The following is a 23,030-nucleotide window of genomic DNA, read 5'->3' as shown; positions in this document are numbered from 1 at the left end:
ACTCCTGCCTCAACAGGGACCTGGACCCATTGCAATTTGCCTATCGCCACAATAGGTCAATGGCAGACACAATCTCAATGGCTCTCCACACGGCTTTAGATCACCTAGACAACACAAACACCCACGTCAGGATGCTGTTCATCGACTATAGCTCAGCATTTAATACCATCATTCCCACAATCCTGGCTGAGAAGTTGCAGAACCTGGGCCTTTGTACCTCGCTCTGCAATTGGATTCTCGACTTCCTAACCGGAAGACCACAGTCTGTGCGGATTGGTGATAACAGATCCTCCTCGTTGACGATCAACACTGGCACACCTCTGGGGTGTGTGTTTAAGCCCACTGCTCTACTCTCTGTATACAAATGACTATGTGGCTAGGCATAGCTCAAATACCATCTACAAATTTGCTGACGATACAACCATTGTTGGTAGAATTTCAGGTGGTGACGAGAGGGCGTACAGGAGTGAGATATGCCAACTAGTGGAGTGGTGCCACAGCATCAACCTGGCACTCAATGTCAGTAAGATGAAGGAGCTGATTATGGACTTCAGGAAGGATAAGATGAAGGAGCACATACCAATCCTCATGGAGGGATCAGAAGTGGAGAGAGTGAGCAGCTTCAAGTTCCTGGGTGTCAAGATCTCTGAGGATCTTACCTGGTCCCAACATATTGATGTAGTCATAAAGAAGGCAAGACAGTGGCTATACTTTATTAGGAGTTTGAGGCGATTTGGCATGTCAACAAATACACTCAAACACTTCTATAGATGTACTGTGGAGAGCATTCTGACAGGCTACATCACTGTCTGGTGTGGAGCGGCTACTGCACAGGACTGAAAAAAGCTGCAGAAGGTTGTAAATCTAGTCAGCTCCATCTTGGGTACTAGCTTGCAAAGTACCCAGGACATCTTTAGGGAGCGGTGTCTCAGAAAGGCAGCGTCCATTATTAAGGACCTCCAGCACCCAGGGAATGCCCTTTTCTCACTGTTACCATCAGGTAGGAGATACAGAAGCCTGAAGGCACACACTCAGCAATTCAGGAACAGCTTCTTCCTCTCTGCCATCCAATTCCTAAATGGACACTACCTCACTTTTTTTTAATATACAGTATTTCTGTTTTTGCACAATTTTTAAAATCTATTCAATATTTGTCATTGATTTACTTGTTTATTATTGTTTTATTTTATTTCTTACTATTATTTATTTTTCTCTCTGCTAGATTAGATTAGATTATGAGGACACACAGTCCTCTTTTATTGTTATTTAGTAATGTATGCATTAAGAAATGATATAATATTCCTCCGGTGTGATATCACAGAAACACAGGACAGACCAAGACTGAAAAACTAACAAAAACCACATCATTATAACATATAATTACAACAGTGCAACAATACCATAACTTGATGAAGAACAGGCCATGGCACAGTAAAACTGCTTCACAGTATTGAACTGCTGCTGCTAAGTTAACAAATTTCACGTCACATGCCAGTGATAATAAACCTGATTCTGATTCTGTCTGTAAGGAGTTTGTACATTCTTTCCATGACCGCATGAGTTTCCCACATGAAAGGGTTTAAGAACACAGTCCTGGAGAGAGCCTGAGAAGCTGACTTACTCCCTGTGCTCATTTTCAGAGTGTAGAGCAGCTGCTTGAAAATGATCCCACATTCTTCCATGGATTCAGTATCGTTATCGCCACTCAACTCCCAGAGAGGTAAGCAACTCCTACTTCCTCCTCCCTCCATTCCCCACTCTGGCATCTTACTTCCTCCAGTCATCTGATACAATGCCAGAATCTACAAAGATCATTGTTAATGCCTCCGCAATCTCTCCAGCTACTTCCTTCAGAACCCAAGGGTGCATCCCATCAAGTCCAGGAGATTAATCCACCCTCAGACCATTAAGCTTCCTGAGTGCCTTCTCAGTCATGATTTTCACTGCAAATACTTCACTGCCTTGACACTCTTGAATGTCCAGTATACTACAGATGTCTTCCACTGTGAAGACTGATGCAAAATATGCATTCAGTTCCTCTGCCATCTCTGCGTCTCTCATTACAATATCTCTAGCGTCATTTTCTATTGGTCCTATATCTACCCTCAACCCTCTTTTACCCTTTATATATTTAAAAAAGCTTTTAGTATCTTGTTTGATATTAGTCACCAGCTTCCTTTCATAAGTCATCTCTTCCTTCCTAATGACCTTCTTAATTTCCTCCTGCAAGTTTTTAAAAGCTTCCCAATCCTCTATCTTCCCACTAGCTCTGGCTTCCTTGTATGCCCTCTCTTTTGCTTTTACTTTGGCTCTGACTTCACTTGTCAGCCACGGTGATGTCCTTCTTCCATTTGAAAATTTCTTCTTATTTGGAATATATCTGTCTTGCACTTCCCTCATTTTTCGCACAAACTCTAGCCATTGCTGCTCTGCTGTCCTTCCTGCTAGTGTCCCTTTCCAGTCAACCTTGGCTAGTTCCCCTCTCATGCAATTGTAATTTCCTTTATTTCACTGAAATACCGACACATTGGAATTTAGTTTCTCCTTCTCAAATTACAAAGTGAACTCAGTCATATTGTGATCAGTGTTCCCTAAGGGTTCCTTAACCTTAAGCTCTCTTATCACCTCCAGATCATTGCACAGCAGCCAGTCCAGCGCAGCTGATCCCCAGGTGGGCTCAACAACAAACTGTTCTAAACAGCTATCCCTTAGACATTCTACAAAATCTCTCTCTTGAGGTCTAGTACTGGCCTGGTTTTCTCAATCCACTTTCATGTTAAAATCCCCAATGATTATCATGACATTGCCCTTCTGACTTGCCGTTTCTATCTCCTGCTGTAATTTGTAATCCACATCCTGGCTGCTGTTTGGAGGTACTTTTACCCCTGCCATTTCTTAACTCAACCCATAAAGACTCTACACCTTCAGATCCTATGTCATTCCTTTCTAATGACTTAATATTACTTCTTGTACACAGGGCCACACCACTCCTTCTGCCTACTAACCTATCTTTACGATGCACTGTATATCCTTGGACGTTCAGCTCCCAGTGGCAGCCATCCTTCAGCCAAGTTTCAGAGGTGGCCACAACATCATATTTGCCGATATGTAGCTGAATTTCAAGATCGTCCATTTTATTTCTTGTGCTGCATACATTCAAGTACAACACTTTCAGTATTTGTTGCTTTCTTTTTTAACTGCACCACGCCTCTACTGCCCTGTAACTCATTCCACTGACTGTGATTAAGCCTCATCTCCTGCCTTTTCTTTCTATCGTCTCTATTCCACACTATCTTTGTTTTATTTCTGTTTTCCCCTTCCTCAGCCCTATCACTCTGGTTCCATCCTCCTGCCAAATTAATTTAACCCTCCCTAACAGCTGTATTAAACCTGCCTGCTAGGATATTGGACCCCTTTGGGTTCAGATGTAACCCGTCCTTTTTGTACCAGTCATACCTCCTCCAGAAGTGCACCAATGATCCAGCAACCCGAAACCCTGCCCCCTACACCAGTCTCTCAACCACGAATTAATATGCCTGATCATGCTATTCTGTGCTCGTTAGCATGTGGCACAGGCAGCAATCCTGAGATTACTACCCTGGAGGTCCTGCTTTTCAGCTTCCTACCCAACTCCCTGAATTCTCTCTTCAGGACCTCCTCCCTTTTTGTGCCTATGTTATTGGTATCAACGTGTACGAAGACTTCTGGCTGTTCACCCTCTCCCTTCAGGATACTCTGCACCTGATCCGAGACATCCCGTACCCTGGCACCTGGGAGGCAACGCAGCATGCGGGTATCTCTATCAGGCTGACAGAACCTCCTGTTTGTTTCCCTCACTGTGGAATCCCCTACGACTACCGCATTTCTCCTCTTCCTCTCTCCCTTCTGCGCCAGAGAGCCAATCGCCGTGGTTATCCTCTGTCAGGTCACCCCCCTCAACAGCATCCAAAATGAGATAACAATTACTGAAGGATGTGGTCACAGGGGTGCTCTCTACTATCTGAGCTCTTCCCATCCCTTCCCTGACTGTCACCCACTTATCTAACTCCTGTGTAATTAAAATGAAAACTTGCTCCTCCCATATCTCCTTTGAACTTCTCCCTCTCACCTTGCATGTTTGCCCTCTAGTATTTGGTACAAAATAAGCTTCCATCCATCTATTTTATATACGTCTCTCATAATCTTATAAACTTCTGTCTGGTCTCCCCTCCACCTCTGTTGCTCCAGAGAAAACAAACATATTTGTCCAACCTCTCCTTATAGTACATTCCCTCCAATTCAAGTGGCAGCCTGGTAAACGTACACTCTCTCCAGACACTCCATGCGCTGTACGTGGTGCTGTTAACTGTTTGGTAACGTCCTACTCATTCTATTTGTTTGCTAACACTAGTTCGTTGCTGCATTTGTCGAATGTTCTTTGGGCTGCTGATGTTCCACTGCTGGTGTGTAGGACATACGGTCTGGTCGGCTACATGAGACTGGCTGTGAAGGAGCACCCAGGTCAGTACCTAAAGCATCATTCTACTTCTCAGTCATTGTGACCAAATCTCCCGAGGCACTTCTAATTTGTGCTATGTAACCGGCAACAATGAATATTAATCGAGACAGGTTTTATAAAAACAACCAAACATTTATTAAACACGTATAAACGATAAAGGGAAAAAAAACAAAGGAAAACTTTAACCGGAGGTTAAACAAGTACGCAGCCGTTCATCAACTCGGCTCAGCTCTGGCTCTTAAAGCGTTAAATGCGAAAACAGTTCTTAAGGCGATACAGTCAGATACAGTTCTTAAAGTGATAACTTCAAAAGTCCAACAGTTTTACGCATTCAATTGGGAGAGACTTCTCTGGAGAAAGAGTTCTTCACCGACGCACCTTTACTGCCGGTTCTGTCCACAGGATTCCCGATGCCGAAAATAAACAGTTTAAATCGACTGACCTTAAATTCCTTTTAGAGAGGGAGAGCCTTTGCATGAACTCATTGCTCTTTTACAAGAGTTCTCAATGCAGCTTCTCTTCATCGAAAACTCAATAAGGTCGATCGTTTATTAAACTGCCCGAACGATGCCGACTTCTCTCAATCCTTCACTTTGATGAATTCTTCACTCTCCCTTCAAAACTGTCGGAATTGAATAAATTGGCACTTCCAGCCACAAATTCCCAGTCCAAGTAATATGGAATCTTTCAACAGAACGTTTTAAAAATGAAACTGCGTCACAAAAACAAACGCAACAGAAACGGAGGCACAACATGTTCTACCTGGAAATCTACAAACTCAAAAATCCACTGCGTCACCTGAGTCGACCCTTATATAGTCACGGGGCACATGTCATCACGTGACCTCACATCGGCGGGAAAATCACATCAGGTGACCTCCAAAAGACCATTACAGCATTCTCACAAAAAAAACATCTCCTTGAGCATGTAACACCTCCCTCCAAAAAAAAAAAAATTTTGGTCTCTTGAAGAATAAAAATTTAACAATTTATACAAAAAAAATACAAAGGTATAAAATTTACAAAATACACAATATATACAATCTTATCTTTCAGCCCTTTACAAACTAATGTACAGTAGAAGTGTTACAAATGATAAAACATCACTCAATAAAAACAGATTTTCTTTGTACATTTAACATCTAGACAGTCAGCGATCACATTATCTTTACCCTTGATATGAGTGATCAAAATATTATACTCCTGTAACATTAAGCTCCAATTTAATAATCTTCTATTTTTGTTTTTCATCTTACTTAAAAACGCCAATGGATTGTGATCGGTATGAACTGTGAGTGGTTTATGCGTAGAACTAACATATACTTCAAAATGTTGCAAAGCTAAAACAAGGGATAACAATTCTTTTTCTATTGTTGAATAATTTCTTTGATGAGCATTAAATTTCTTAGAAGAATAAGCTACCGGACGATCAACTTCATCACCATCATCTTTTTGAAGCAACACTGCTCCTGCAGCTTCATCACTAGCATCTACAGCTAACGAAAATGGCTTTTCAAAGTCAGGAGATTTAAGTACAGGTTGACTACATATTATAGCTTTCAATTTATCAAATGCCTCCTGACAAGACTCTGTCCAAATAAACTTCTCATTTTTCTTCAAGAGATTAGTTAATGGAAGAGCAATGTTTGCAAAATCCTTACAAAATTTTCTGTAATATCCCACCATAACCAAGAATCTTCTGAGGGTTTTTCTACCAGTGGGAGTGGGTACTTCCAAAGTTGCCTGAACTTTTGCTTGAACAGGTGCTAATTTCCCCTGACCCACAACATAACCAAGGTAAGTTACTGTGGCATGACCAAATTCACTTTTGGATAAGTTAATAGTTAAATTAGCTTTTGAAAGTCTCTCAAATAATTTCTCCACCGCCGCAATATGTGCTTTCCATGTGTTATTCCCTGTAACCAGATCATCAGTATAGGCATCCGTATCTTTTAATCCCTGAATCACGCCATTAATCATCCTCTGAAAAGTACTTGGTGTATTCTTCATCCCAAATGGAAGAACATTATATTCATATAACCCAGATGGGGTTACAAATGCTGAAATCTCTCTACCTATATCCGTCAATGGAACACACCAATAACCTTTTAACAAATCAATTTTTTTAAGGAATTTGGCCTGTCCAACTTTATCCACACAATCATCTACCCTAGGGATTGGATATGCATCGGTCTTTGTCACAACATTCACCTTCCTATAATCCGTACAAAACCTAATACTATCGTCTGGCTTAGGCACCATAAACACACGGTGAACTCCAATTCGAATTAGAATGTCTAATAATATCATTTTCTAACATGTACTTAATTTCCTGTTCAGCAAGTTCACATTTTTCTCTGTTCATCCGATATGGATGTTGTTTTATGGGTTTTGCATCTCCCACATCTACATCATGTGTAGCTACGGTGGTTCTTCTAGGGACGTCTGGAAATAAATCTCTGTACTTAAAAATTAACCGTTTCATCTGCTATCTCTGTTCCGGCTGTAAATGAGCTAATTTTTCATCAATGTTTTCCAGAATTTTTGAATTTGGCAACCTGGCTGAAATAATGTTGAGTTTAAAATGAGTTTCCTCTAGTAAGTTTTCAGCAAGATCAGCCTCATTATTAATCACAGTCATATTAGCAACTTCTCTTTCATAATAAGGTTTTATCATATTTATATGACACAACTGTGTTGTCCTTCTCCTATCTGGAAGAGCTTGTTCTTTTAATTTAACTATCTCAGGATCCCTACCCTGCTCTGCTATCATCTCCTTCTGAGATAAAGACAAATCTTCCTGATCAGACTTACCATCAAAATCCTGATCAAATAATGTAGGTAAGAAAGTTTCTGATACATCCTCAAAATTTGAATCTTGATTTGAACTGTCATGGGTAACAACCACATCCTTTACATCCGTCTTTTTAGCCATAGCCCTTGTTACAACACAGGAAGAATCTGTTTTAGAATCCCTCTGTGGTTCCTCAGAATTTGAATTTATTGTCAAATGCACTTCAGGAAAAATTTGTCCACCTGCTAAATCATTCCCTAACAAAAGAGAAACATCATTCACAGGTAAACTAGATTGTAGTCCTACTTTAACAACCCCTGTAACTAATCCTGACCTTAAATTTACTCTATGTAAATGTACTGGCATAAGGGCACTCCCTACTCCTCTTATATAATTTTCCTCACCAGTGTCAGACTCATCAGTAAACCTTAACACACTACCTAATATTAGTGATTGTGAAGCTCCAGTATCTCTAAGTATCCTTATCGGTACTGCATTGGATTCTTCTTTCAAGGATACAAATCCTTCTGTTATAAAAGCCTCATATCCCTTCTTAACTTGGTCAGACTCTGATACATCTTCATTAATATTTTCTAAACCCTGTAGCTTTACAGGTTTTCCAATATGCCGCACACAAGCATCTGGGGCCACTTCTTTCTCTTTCCGTTTCAATCGGAAGCAGTTAGCCACTACATGTCTAGCTTTCTTACAATAATTACAAATAATACCAAAATGTCTTTCCTTCACATGTCTCCCTTCATCCTTACTTTTCTCACTCACTTCAAATTTAAATTCTGATTTACCTTGACTCTCCTTTTAAAAAATTTACCTGGAGAAAATTTATTCTTGTGAATTAAAACATACTCATCAGCCAATTTAGCAATCTCCTGCAATGTAGCAGTGTCCCATTCATTTAAGTATGTTCTCACTTCAACAGGAATGCTTCTTTTAAAATCCTCCTGCAAAATCAGCTCTTTCAATTTATTATACTCCCTATTCACATTTTTAGAGGAAACCCATCTCTCAAAACACACAGATTTTTCATAGGCAAATTCCACATAAGTTTTTTCCACCGATTTGTTTAAACTTCTAAATCTTTCTCTATACGCTTCTGGAACGATCTCGTATGCTTTTAATATATTCTCTTTAATAATATCATAATCCAGTGCTTGCTCAGCATTTAAAGCTGTATAAACTTGTTGTGCCTTGCCTTTAATTACACTTTGTAACATCACTGGCCATTGGTCCTTCGGCCACTTGAAACTCAGAGCAACTGTTTCAAAATGCTGAAAATATGCATCCACATCAGTTTCATTAAATGGAGGAGCCAAAGCAACCTCACGACTAGCAATAAATTGTTTTGTAGAACCAGAAGACTGATTCCCAGACCTTATTTTCTCCATCTCTAGCTCAAATTTCCTCTGGTTTTCAGCTTCTCTTTCTCTCATTTCCACTTTAAATCTTTCAAACTTTAATTGTTCAAGATGCAACTGCATTTCCAGATTACTTAGTGGAAACTTATCTAACACCTCCTCCTCAAAATATTCCAAATTAATATGTTCAGCAATTTTCCTTTGTATGAAAACCTTGGTAGAATTTCTCATAATTCCTTTAATATCCAGCTTCTTAGCAATCTCCAATACCACAGGTTTTCTCGCATTCTCTAAAAATTCCGAGTCAGGTGTTTTCAAAAACTCGTCAATATCCATTGTTGCCAAATACAACACACACACACCAATCAAACCAAAAAAAATCGGGTATTCCCTTTTACCAAATCAAAATGGCAACTACCAGCACTTAAACTCAAAATCGGAACATATCACGGCCGAACCCCCACAAAATTATGTTACGTATCTGGCAGCAATGAATATTAATCGAGACAGGTTTTATAAAAACAACTAAACATTTATTAAACGCGTATAAATGATAAGGAAAAATAACGAAAACTTTAACCGGAGGTTAAACAAGTACGCAGCCGTTCATCAACTCCACTCGGCTCTGGCTCTTAAAGCGTTAAATGCGAAAACAGTTCTTAAGGCGATACAGTCAGATACAGTTCTTAAAGTGATAACTTCAAAAGTCCAACAGTTTTACGCATTCAATTGGGAGAGACTTCTCTGGAGAACGATTTCTTCACCGACGCACCTTTACTGCCGGTTCTGTCCACAGGATTCCCGATGCCGAAAATAAACAGTTTAAATCGACTGACCTTAGATTCCTTTTAGAGAGAGAGAGCCTTTGCATGAACTTATTGCTCTTTTACAAGAGTTATCTCAATGCAGCTTCTCTTCAACGAAGACTCAATAAGGTCAATCCTTTATTAAACTGCCCAAACGATGCTGACTTCTTTCGATCCTTCACTTCGATGAATTCTTCAGTCTCCCTTCAAAACTGTCGGAATTGAGTAAATTGGCACTTCCAGCCACAAATTCCCAGTCCAGGTAATATGGAATCTTTCAACAGAACGTTTTAAAAATGAAACTGCGTCACAAAAACAAACGCAACAGAAACGGAGGCACAACACGTTCTACCTGGAAATCTACAAACTCAAAAATCCACTGCGTCACCTGAGTCGACCCTTATATAGTCACGGGGCACATGTCATCACGTGATCTCACATCGGTGGGAAAATCACATCAGGTGACCTCCAAAAGACCATTACAGCATTCTCACAAAAAAAAACAGATCTCCTTGAGCATGTAACATTTGTGTTGTGGAAAATGTATTGACTGGCTGCATAATGGGAACATCAATGCCTTTGAATGGAAAATCCTACAAAAGTTAGTGGATTCAGCCCAGTATGTAATGGGTAAAGCTTTCCCAATCATTGAGCACATCTACATGAACCGCTGTTGTAGGAAAGCAGCATCTATCATCAAAGATGCTCACCACCCTGGCCGTGCTCTTGTCCCACTGCTGCTATCAGGCGGAAGGACCTGCACCACTAGGTTCAAGAACTGTTACAACCCCACAACCATCAAGCTCTTGAACAAAAGAGAATAATTACACTCAGTCCTGATGAAGGGTCGCAACTTGAAATGGTGACTGTTTACTGTTCCATAGATGCTGCTTGGCCTGCTGAGTTCCTCCAGCATTTTGTGTGTGTTACTTTGGTTTCCAGCATCTGCAGATTTTCTCTTGTTTATTGTTCACTGATTTATTGAGATGCTTCTACACCCAATGATCTCACTTTATGACTTTTTCTTGTTATTTTATGCTCTCGTTATTTACTACTATTTATTTATAGTTGCATTCAACAGTTTGATATCTTCTATGCCCTTGCTCTTTCATTGATCCTGTTTACAGTTACTGTTCTATAGATTTGTTGAGTATGCCTGTAGGAAAAAGAATCTCAGGGTTGTATGTGATGACATGTATGTACTCTGATAATAAAAATTTTACTTCGAATTTCTCAATTTAAATCCAATGTTCTGTAGGTATGTTGCCATCGTAATGTTTTAGGGAATTGTAACAAGTTGGACTAGTGTCCAATGTTGTGAAGATTTTATTATGAGAAGTCAAAGTTGAGTTTATTGTCATCTGCAAAAGTACATTTATACGCCGATGCATACTTACTTGCAACAGCATCACAGGCACATAAGCAGTATTCACAAGAAAAAAAACATAAATTAAGCATAAGTTATACACAATATTTACAAGTAAGAACACAATTAGAACAAAAAAGAAACACTGTAGAGCACAGTGTTCATAGCACTGCTAAGCTGTAGTGATTACAGTTTGTAAGTTGGTTTAGGAACTGAATAGTTGAAGGGAGAAGTAGCTGTTCTTGAACCTGGTGTTGTGGGACTTCAGGCTTGTGTACCTCCTGCCCAATGGTAGCTGGAAGAAGGTGGTGGGGATCTTTTGATAGATGTTGCCTTCTTGAGGCAGTGCCTCCTTGTACATAGTACTGATAATTGGGAGGGGTATGCCCGTGATATATTGAGCACAGTCCACTACTCTTTGCCTCCTCTTATGTTCCTGCACCTTCAGATTGCAGTACCATACCGTGGTAAAACCAGTCAGGATACTTTCAACAGTACATCTAGAAGTTTGTTTGAGCATTCAGTGCCAAACCGAACCTCCTTCACCTTCTAAGAAAGCAAAGATGCTAGCTCAATTTCCTTATATTGTATCTATGTGCTGGGTCCTGGGTAGGTCATGTCCATAGTAGATCCTCACAGCATGCCAAGGATTGAGGAGTAGTAGTGAAGTTGTTGTTTCCACTGGTCTCCGTTTCATAGAAATTATCTTTGCTTCTCATCGCTACCTCTCCTCATTAACTACCATCAGGGTGGAGGTACGGGAGCCTGAAAACGCACACTCAGTGTTTTAGGAACAGCTTCTTCCCTCCACCATCAAATTTCTGCCCAGTCCATGAACACTACCTCTTACTTTGCTCTCTTTTTCCACTATTTATCTTTCAATATATTATTACAATTTATCATAATTTATATGTATTGCACTGAACTGATATTTCAGAACAACAAATTTCATGACATACAATACGTTAGTGATAATAAACCTGATTCTGATTCATTGTGTGTGGTGAAGTGAAGGCCTGGGTAATGGCGGAAACTTTTGTTTTCTTTCTAGTTGTGGAATCCCACCCAGACAATGCGCTGGAAGATCTGAGACTTGACAAGCCTTTCCCACAACTGAAGCGTCATGTTCAGGAGTATGACCTGGATAATATGGACAAAAAGGTACAGTAGCAAGCATTGCAGCAAAATACTGATGTGGTGATATTATCTGTATGGATAGCAATCAACTAGAAACCAGTTTATCAATTTAACAATTGAAGGAGACTGAAGCCCCACACTCAACATTTTAGGAACATCTTCTTCCCCTCTGTCATCAAATTTCTCAATAATCCATGGACACTATCTCACTATTCCTGTTTCCCACTATTAATTTTTCATTGTGACTTAATAGTATTTTTTTTATGTCTTGCGCTGGACTGCTGCTGTAAAACAACAAATTTCACGACATATGTCAGTGATAATAAGCCTGATCCTAATTAACAACATTACTTTCAACAATTTAATGTTTGCATTAATAAAAAGACAAATAATAGCATTTAACTTTGCATTTTGTGTTCATTTGGGGTAGTTGTTGTGATATAACTTCTAATGTTTTTTCTGTAAACACTGCAGGACCATAGTCACACGCCATGGATAATTTTGGTAGCCAAGTACCTGGAGAAGTGGCGTCAAGAGGTATGATGTTGATTTCTTGTTGATATCACCTGAAACTTCTCATTGTAAACAGGGCATATAGTTGTGCACATGTTAAAAAATAATTTAAACGCATCTTGCTAACATATATTTTCAATGTGACTGTTAATCTGGAAGACAAGTATTGGTAACGTCTGCACAGTATTGATGTTACAGTCCTGTGTCTGCAGGGTGTTGGGATTAGGGTTACTTTTCTCTCTCTCTTATTTTAGAAACAGAGAAAACCTACAGCACAATACAGGCCCTTCAGCCCACAAAGCTGTGCCGAACATGTCCTTACCTGAGAAATTACCTAGGATTACCCATAGGCCTCTATTTTTCTGAGCTCCATATACCTGTCCAGGAGTCTCTTAAAGGACCCTATCTTATCCGCCTCCACCACCGTCATCGGCAGCCCATTCCATGCACTCTCCACTCTCTGAGTAAAAAAAAACTTACCCCTGATATCTCCTCTGTACCTACTTCCAAGCACCTTAAAACTGTGCCCTCTTGTGCTAGCCATTTCAGTCCTGGGAAAAATCCTCTGACTCTCCACAGGATCAATGCCTCTCATCATCTTATACACCTCTATCAGGTCACCTCTCATCCTCTGTCACTCCAAGGAAAAAAGGCCGAGTTCATTCAACCTATTTTCATAAGGCATGCTTCCCAATCCAGGCAACATCCTTGTAAATCTCCTCTGTACCCTTTCTATGGTTTCCACATTTTGCACTACTTGTTTAATTTACACACAGACACACACGCAGATGCACGCACACGCAGACACATAAACACACAGACGCATAGATATAGGCACACACGTGACTTCAGCCTGCACCCCGCTTTGTACAGCTGGGTTCTGGACTTCCTGTCAGATCACCAGCAGGTAAGGATGGGCTCCCTCACGTCTGCCCTTCTGACCCTCAACACAGGAGCCCCCCGAGCCCCCTCCTCTACTCCCTATACACCCACGACAGTGTTGCCATGCACAGCTCCAATCTGCTGATCAAATTATCAGATGACATGACATTGATAGGCCTTGTTTCCAACAATGAGGAGACAGCCTACAGAGGAGAAGTCAACCCTCTGACACAGTGGTGCCAAGAAAACAACCTCTCCCTCACTGTTGAAAAATGAAGGAGGAACTGAGACAGGAACTGAGACTCTATTGACATCAATGGGATTGTAGTTGAGAGGGTGAGTTTCAAGTTCCTTGGTATATACATCCCAGAGGATCTCACCTGGACTGTACATACTGGCTGTGTGGTGATAAAGCACAATAGAGCCTCTTTCACCTAAGTTGTTTGAAGAAGTTTCTATAGGGGCACCATCAAGAGCATCCTCAGTGGCTGTGTCATTGCCTGGAACGGGAATTGTTTTACCCTCAATCGCAAGGCACTGCAGAGAGCAGTGTGGACAACCCAGCACATCTGTGGATGTGAACTGTCCTCTATTCAGGACACTTACAGCAGCAGGTGCATAAAATTGGCCCCGAGGATCATCAGGGTATCCAGCCACCCTAACCACAAACTGTTTCAGCTGCTTCCATCTAACATACTGTACTGGTACATTAAGACGAGGCTCTGGGACAGCTTCTTTCACCAGGCCATCAGATTTATCAATACACATTGATCTGATTGCATATCTAACTGTACATACATGTATATAAAACAATTATGTATACAATCTTAGTATTTGGGCAATATCCTCCTACATTTCCCCTCTTTATATTGTACGTTGTATATTGCAACAGAGACACAACATAAAGATTTTTACTCCCTTGGATGTAAGAAATAAAATAAATACAAGTATACAGGTACAGGCACGTGCGCACGCGCGCGCGCGCACACACACACACACACACACACACACACAACAGACACAGACACACATACCACATACACAGGCACACATACACATGTTAAAAATGTTGGTTATGACCTTTAATTTTACCAATGGGAAAAATGGCTGAGTCACTGTCGTACAAGGGTGTTTATGAAGTGCATCAAAAATCAAACTTAGAAAAGTTAGTGGAAAACTGCCAATATTTACAAAAAGGCATCTACAGGAAAACCCAATAATAAGTCTATACTGATTATTATTCAGTGTGAGCTGCTGGTAGCCCCTGTCTCTCTCACTGAGGGTGATGAACTCCTTTGATTGGCACTAGGGCATACCTGCTTCAATTACCAACAAAGTGTACCTAGACTACACATAAATTAGAATATGATGCATCCCACAATGTAGTTACAATCATATTACAAAATAAACAGGTGTTTACATTAAATATTATAAATATATGTGTGAGTGTACGCATATATGTGTGTATAATGTAAATATTACTGTAATTTATAGTTTTAATTATTCTAATTATTTGCTGCCACAAAATAACTCGCCAAATGTATTCCAGTCTTCTTATCGTGTCTGCGGACAGTCTATTCCAGTGATATTAAACCTGATAGGGCAGAGGTAGGCAGCCATGGCAGACGAGGGAAGTTAAGGACTGCATAAAAGCCAAGGAAAGGGCATATAAGGTAGCAAAAGTGAGTGGGAATTTGGATGCTTTTAAAATCCAACAAAGTGCAAGTAAAAAGGCTATAAGAAGAGAAAAGATGAAATATGAGGGTAGACTAGCCAATAACATAAACCAGTTTTTTTCAGTTATATAAATAGTAAAAGGGAGGTGATGTTGATATTGGACCACTGGAAAGTGATGCTGGTGATGTAGTAATGGGGGACAAAGAAATGGCAGATGTACTTAATGGGTACCTTGCATCGGTTTTCACTGCGGAAAACACTTGAGTGTGCCAGAAGTCCGTGAGTGTCAGGGAACAGGAGTAAGTGCCATTGCTATACAAAAAAAAAGTGCTAGGCAAACTCAAAGGTCTTTCTTTTTCCAATATTTTTATTAATTTATATAGAAGAATACAGAGTACAGGAAAAAAAATGTCAATACATTAAACTAAATCGCATATAAAGACTCCTTACCCTATATTCGTACAAATCAATTAGTTCGTAACATTGAAAAATAATGATTTTTTTATATGAAAAAAACTAACCCACTACCAAAACTGAAGCTGATTAATAGAAGAAAAAAGATTGTTAGTCATCATCTGTGCTTTAACAGCAAATCAAAGGTTTTGAAAATAATTCAGAAAGGGTCCCCACAATGTTTGAAAGTCTTTATTAGATTCAAAGATTGAACATCGAATCTGCTCTAAATTTAAACATGACATCACATCACGTAACCATTGGGCGTGAATAGGAGGGGCCACATCTTTCCATTTAAGCAAAAGTATCCTCTGGCCATAAGAGACATAAAAGCCAAAACATGCAAATCAGATGGCTTCAAAATAATATCCTTTTCTCCAACAATACCAAATAAAGCAGTCAAAGGCTTGAAATTTACAAACGTACTTTAAAAAGTATCGAAAAGGTTTTGAAATACTTCTTTCCAATATTTTCCAAGACTTAGTCATGTACAAAACATATGAATGAGTGAAATATTTGAAATATTACAGAAAACCATAGATCTAGATTCGAAAGACCTCCGCCTAATCAGAAATCTGTACTGGGAACAAACTACTGCTGTAAGAATAGATGGAGAAGTGAGTCAGTTTACGAAAATCAAGAGAGGCGTTAGACAAGGGTGTGTTTTCTCCCCTGATTTATTTAATGTGTACAGTGAAACAATATTACAAAAAATGAGATATCTTGGGAATCAAAGTTGGCAGTGAAAACATCAATAATTTCAGATATGCAGATGACACTGTGTTAATTGCAAGTACGGAACTACAAAACATAATTGATATAATTGAAGAAAGTGCAAAAATGGGTCTATCTATCAATTGCAAAAAAGACAGAATGTATGGTGATATCCAAAAAGAAGGAGAATCCTATCTGCTGGCTGAGAATAAACGAGGAAGACATAAAACAAGTAAAGAACTTTTGCTACTTAGGAAGCTGGGTGACATCAGGTGGCAGGTGCGACTTGGACATCAAAAGAAGAATAGGGATGGCAAAAGACACCTTTACGAGAATGAAGAGTATACTGACCAATACTAAAGTAGGCATGACAACCCGCCTCAGAGTACTGAAATGTTATGTTTATCCAGTCATATGGCTCAGAGTGTTGGACAATATCTAGTAACATGAGAAAACGAATTGTAGCAGCAGAGATGTGGTTTTTGAGGAGGATGCAAAGAATATCATGGACGAAACGAATATCTAATGAGGATGTCATGAACAGAGCAAGCACAAAAAGAGAAATAATGTATGAGATCATGAAAAGACAACGTAACTTCACTGGACATGTGATTGGGAAAGAGGAGTTAAAATGCACGGTAATTATGGGAAAGCTTGAAGGGAAGAAAGCAAGAGGAAGGCAAAGACAAATGATGATGGAGACAGCAGACAGAGAACTGGAAATGAATACCAATGAATTGATCCACTTGACCCGAAACAGGTCATGGCAATCAAAGCTCAAACTGGGCATGGCACCTGATGATGATGATGATGATGATGAGTGAAGCTTCTCCATTATTACATTTATCACACTACTGAGATATATCTAAATAAAAATGAGACAACTTATCCTTAGTCATATGGGGCCTATGGACCACTTTAAATTGAAGGAGAGAGTGACACATAACGATGAAGTGTTGACCAATTTAAAAATTTGATTCCAAGTTTCCTCAGAATTTGAAGTCTGTAAATTTTGTTCCAAAGATTTTTAATTTTATCTAAAGGAACACTTCTCATTCCCAACAGCATATTATGAATACTAGATATAGATCCATTATAAAAAGGTTTCAGATTAAAGATTACATCTAGTAGATTCTTATCAGGACTTTTAGGAAATTTACTTATTTGAGACTGTAAAAAATCTGTTATTTGTAGATACTGAAAAAAATGATCTAAAGTTTGGTAAGGCTAATCCTCCATTCTTTTTATCTTTCTGAAGATGAATTTTATTTAATCTAGAATGCTTATTCTTCCATATATGAGAAGATATAATAGAGTCAAGAGAATCAAAAAATGATTTAGGAATGAAAACCGGCAATGCCTGAAAAAGATATATAAATTTAGGTAATATATTAATTTTGATAAAGTTAATTTGACCGATTAACGATAACGAAATCAAAGGTCTTAGGTGGGTAAGTCACCTGGACCAGATGGACTACATCCCAGAGTCCTGAGAGAGGTTGCTTTAGAGATAACGGATGCATTGTACTGGAAGGTTGCAATTGTCACCCCACTCTTTAAGAAGGGAGGAAGGCAAAAGAAAGGAAATTATAGGCCAGTTAGTTTAACCTCAGTTAACACACATCAAAGTTGCTGGTGAACGCAATAGGCCAGGCAGCACCTCTAGGAAGAGGTACAGTCGACGTTTCGGGCCGAGACCCTTCGTCAGTTGTTAGGAAAGTGTTGGCGTCGACTATTAAGGATGAGGTTTCAGGGTACTTGGAGACTAATGATAAAATAAGCCAAAGTCAGCATGGTTTCTGTACAGGGAAGTCTTGCCTGACAAATCTGTTAGAGTTCTTTGAGAAAGTAACAAGAAGGGTGGACAAAGGAGAGGCAGTGGATGTTATTTACTTAGATTTTCAGAAGCCGTTTGATAAGGTGCCCTGCATGAGGCTGCTTAACAAGTCAAAATCCTATGGTGTTACAGGAAAGATACTGGCATGAATAGAAAAATGGCTGACAGGCAGAAGGCAGCGAGTGGAGAAAAAGGGGCTGCCAGTAACTAGTGGTGTTCCTCAGGGGTCAGTATTAGGACTGCTACTTTTCACATTGTTTGTTAATAATTTAGATAGTGGAATTGTTGTTTGGCAAAGTATGTGGATGATACAGAGATAGGTGGAGGGGTACGTAGTGCTGAGGAAACAATGCGGTTGCATCAGGACTTAACAAATTGGAAGAATGGGCAAAAAAAGGTGGCAGATGATAATGATAAAAAGAACAATAGTGCAGAATAGGATCTAAATGGGGAGAAGGTTGAAACATTAGAGGTGCAGGGGGACTTAGGAGTTATAGTGCGAGACTCCCAGAAGGTTAATTTACAGGTTGAGTCTGAGGTAAAGAAGGCAAATGCAATGTTGGCATTTATTTCAAGGGGAATAGAATATATAAACAAGGAGATAATGCTGAGGCTTTATAAAACACTAGTCAGGCCGCACTTGGAGTACTGTCAATAGTTTTGGGCCCCATATCTCAGAAAGAATGTGTTGTCATTGGAGCGAGTCCAGAGGAGGTTCACAAGGATGACTTAACATATGAGGAGTATTTGGCATCTTTGGGCCTGTACTCACTAGAATTTAGAAGAATGCGAGGAGATCTCATTGAAACCTACTGAATGTTGAAAGGACTAGACAGGGTGGATGTGGAGAGGATGTTTCCTCTGGTGGGGGTATCCAGAACTAGAGGGCACAGCCTCAAAATTGAGGGGTGACCTTTTAGAACAGAGGTAAGAAGGAATCTTTTTAACCAATGAGTAGTGAATCGGTGGAACACTCTGCCACAGCCTATGGTAGAGGCCAAGTCCATGTGTTTATTTAAGGCAGAAGTTGATTGTTTCTTGATCGGCATGGACATCAAAGGATATGGTGAGAAGGCAGGTATATGGGATTGAGTGGGATCCGAGATCAGCCATGATGGAATGGCAGAGCAGACTTATGGACTGAATGACCTAATTGTGCTCCTATGTCTTATGGTCTTATGATTGTGATTCTGAATTGCTGTGTCATGTTTACTGGTGACCCCACACACTCTTTCCTGCAGATTTTCCTTGGCTTGTTTCTGTGTTGAAGTATTTTATTCATGTGTGGAACTCAACAAAGTGGGCTGTCTGATGAAGGAAGTATCACTGGAAAAACCACATCTTGTTCTGGGCTGAAACCTACACCAGCATTCACTGGCTAGAGGTTAAGACTTGGATTCACTGACCCATTTTGTTAAACAAGAACACCAGCACTAGTTTGACTGTTCCTGCATTTGAACTAAAATCATTTGATAACCAATTGCTGACTGCTTTTGGACCTGTCACTGGAGGTACAGTATCTTAAACAAAATGTCAAACTAGAAATTATGAAAGGACAGTAGAATAATCTTAATGTAATCTACATAACATGATTTGTAATTTCTAAACATCTGGGTCTGCTTACTTACTGTAATGTTTTATTATTGGAATTGTTAAGAGTGAATCAGCTGTGGCTCAGAGAAAGACCCTTGACCGATTACTGCAATTGCATGTGGCTGAGAGAGAAGAAGTGATTAGCTTTATTTGTCACATGTATATTGAAACATTGTTCAGTGCTTCATTTTATTTTCAAAGTATACACCTCGGAAATTCTTCAATTCTCCAGGTAGCCAAAAGAGAAAATCATCAACTCCCAAATCCCACCTCCCCACAAAAAAAAGAACAAAATATATCAGGCACATGCACCACCAAATCACTCTCTCTGTGCAAAAAAAAAATCAGGCGAAAAACTGTAGACTATAAAAACTATAAGATTGAAAAGCATCCAAAACGCAGAACACTCTCCACAGCAGCAGGCTCTCCCCTCTGGTAGCATAGCAGAGTGATCAAAAGACAGGCAACCAGTGTTCACCCTCTGCACTTGCTTTGATGCTTCAATTGCCCTCGTCACTTTAGTCAGCAATGAAAGATTTAATCGGCGAAATGGAGCCAAACATTGGCTTGCGCCCCATCTTGCAGCCTGCCCGCTACTAGGGTCATTCATGCTGCCTCTCCCCCTTGGAGATTGCAGAGCGCTGGAACATCCAAACGATCACCAAACTTCCGCTCTCATCTTGATGTTTCATTTGTCCTCGTCCCTTTAATTGGCAAACAATGGAAGTTTTAATCGACGAAATGGGGTCAAACATCAGCTCACGTGTCGTCCTGCAGGCTTCTCGCCACGAGGTTCACTCACGCTGTCTCTGCCTCCCAGAATCTCAGAGACTGCAGAGCACTGAAACATCCAAATGATCTCCAAACTGCAAAACACAGTCTCCAACAGTTCCAGAATCACATCCAAGATGAGAAACAAATGTAAAAGACATAAAAGAAGTGAAAAAGATGGTTTCATAATCTATCCATATCTGTCAACCAAAAAGAGCATTGTACGCAGGCGCTATCTTGACCAGAGGTCTCCAACAGGATTGTGAAATGTGTTGTTTGCGTTAACATCCAACACGGTCTGAAGATGTGTTGGGGACATCTCGCAAATGTTGCCATGCTTCTGCAATTTTCTAACCCTAACTGGTACATCTTTGGACTGTGAGAAGAAACGAGAGCACCCAAAGGAAACCCACAAGGCTCATGGGGAGAACATACAAACTCCTTACAGATGGTGCTGCAACTTAACTCCGAACACCCCCAGCTGTGATAGTGTCAGGCCAACCGCTACACTATCTCATTGGTGCATACAAGGCCAACCGCTACACTATCTCATTGATGCGTACAGTACCTTCCTGTAACACAAGTAGTTCAGTACTGAATTTACTTACGTAGGGCAAGTAATATGGCTAAATGTTTCAAGGTACAGTGCATTGTAAGAATAGAGGCAGTGTAGCACAGTGATGAGATTCAAGATTCATTGTTTTATGTCATTTCCAGTACACATATGTAAAGGAGAACAAAATAATTGTTACTTTTGATCTGATGCTGCACAAAAAAAAAACACGATAAGGTAAAGATATATATAGGGTATACATATATATCAGGGTGGGTAGGATCCTTCATAACTATACCTACCGTTTTCTGGCACCTTTCTATGTATAACTCCTTTACAGCTGGTAGGTGTGTTGGTAGATAAAGCAGCAATTTGAATGAGCTGAAAGCTGCAGTGGGTAGAACGTGGGAGCTGAGCCAGCAGTATAGAATAGTGAAATCCAGTGGTAACACTGGCATGGATGCAGGTCAGGCTAAGGAAGGGCTGGAGCTAGATAATGTTATAGAGATGAAAAAGTTAGCTACGTTACCTTTGTGACCATGCTTCAAAGATCATTGTTTATAAAACTCCAGACCTTAGGATGGCGAAAGCTGCTATGTAATGCAAACCTTTATGAAACAGCTTCAGTGTAATGCCATGGCACCACTGTGTTCTGAATGATCCTTTAATGCCGTTGAAGCTGTCTGATTGGTGTTTGTAAACAGGATGAACAGTGTACAGGGGTTCTCACGCTATCCCCTTTTTTAATATATAATTCCACAGCACAACAATCAGTTGCCAAAAACTTACAAAGAAAAGGAAGCATTTCGAGAGTTAATACGACAAGGTAAGGAATGGTATCATTTTAATTTTAAATGTTGTGCCTTGTAAGAATTCATGCACGTGAATATCCCTTTTTTTTTGTATCCTTCTAAACCTTCCTTAGAAAAAAAATCTAATTTAAATCTATTTATCAAGTTCAAGTTTGTCATTCAACCATGCACATGAATATAGCCAAACAAAACAGTAATCCTCTGGGGCAAGGTGCAACAGAACCAACACTGACATAGAGCACATATAATTATGATAGCAGAAAAATGTGTAGTTACAAAAATTATATATATATATAATATGTATAAAATAATAATATAGCTCAAGTCCCTGAGTGTCATGGCTTGTAGATTGATGGTGTATGTACATCAAAACAGAGTGAAACGAATCATTTGTGTTAACAACCAATGCAACCAAGGATGTGCCATACATTCTGGTGTCAGCATAGCATGCCCACTATGGTCAAAAGAACACAAAAACAACAAAATGTCAGTGAAACAAGACCTGCTCCTCTCTCCCACCCACCCACCTACAGGCATACACAGTATTGACAGCAAGTATCAATTGAACCAGCAGCCTCTGGTTTATGTGTGAACTCCCCATACAATGACATTTTGTGCAATGTATATGACCAGTTCACTCATAGAGGAACTGGCTGGAGAAAACTGTCCTGGGTGGGTGCTGCTTTATTGTAAATATCCCTACAAGATCAGAGAACAGAACCACTGTCTCTGCTGAGTCTGATAACAATGTGACGTATTGGAAGTTGAAAATTTTATAGGTCAGTTCTGCTTTATAAGATAAAAGTGCTGACAGCTCTAACACTGCTGATGGCCTGGCACTGAATGGCAGGGGATGTTTGAGAGCTCTATGACCTGCTCTTTTAAACATGGACACTACAGTACAGGCCCTTGGGCCCACGATGTTGTGTTGAGCCTTTAACCTAGTCTACAATTAATCTAACCCTTCCCTCCCACATAGCCCTCCATTTTTCAATCATGAGAGTTTCTTAAATTTCCCTAATGTATCTGTTCTATCACCACCCCTGGTAGGGCACTGCATACACAAGCACTCTCTGTGGAAAGAATTATTTAATTCTGACATTCCTCCAATAATTTCCTCCACTCACCTTAAAATTATGTCTCCTTCTATTAGCTATTTCCACCCTGGTAAAAAAAAAACTTCTGACTGTTCACTCAATCTATGCCTCTTAACATCTTGAACACCTCAATTGTCACCGCTCATCCTCCTCCG

The 23,030-nt window shown here is 39.9% G+C and overlaps 1 protein-coding gene across 2 annotated transcripts in view; it reads left to right on the top strand.

The window, feature by feature from the left end:
• The window catches only part of nae1 (nedd8 activating enzyme E1 subunit 1), a 75,768-nt gene that overhangs the window by 18,101 nt on the left and 34,637 nt on the right, over positions 1-23,030 (top strand). For both annotated transcript variants that reach the window (XM_072279979.1, XM_072279978.1), the window contains exons 6-10: positions 1,641-1,720; positions 4,391-4,500; positions 11,888-11,997; positions 12,448-12,510; positions 21,729-21,792. In XM_072279979.1, coding sequence (XP_072136080.1) covers positions 1,641-1,720; positions 4,391-4,500; positions 11,888-11,997; positions 12,448-12,510; positions 21,729-21,792 — 427 coding nt within the window. The remainder of the gene's footprint in view (positions 1-1,640; positions 1,721-4,390; positions 4,501-11,887; positions 11,998-12,447; positions 12,511-21,728; positions 21,793-23,030) is intronic.

Source organism: Mobula birostris, chromosome 15 (assembly GCF_030028105.1).
Source record: "Mobula birostris isolate sMobBir1 chromosome 15, sMobBir1.hap1, whole genome shotgun sequence".
NCBI lineage: Eukaryota > Metazoa > Chordata > Chondrichthyes > Myliobatiformes > Myliobatidae > Mobula > Mobula birostris.
The sequence above is the reverse complement of the archived record's forward strand: the minus strand, read 5'-3'. Positions and strand labels throughout refer to the sequence as shown.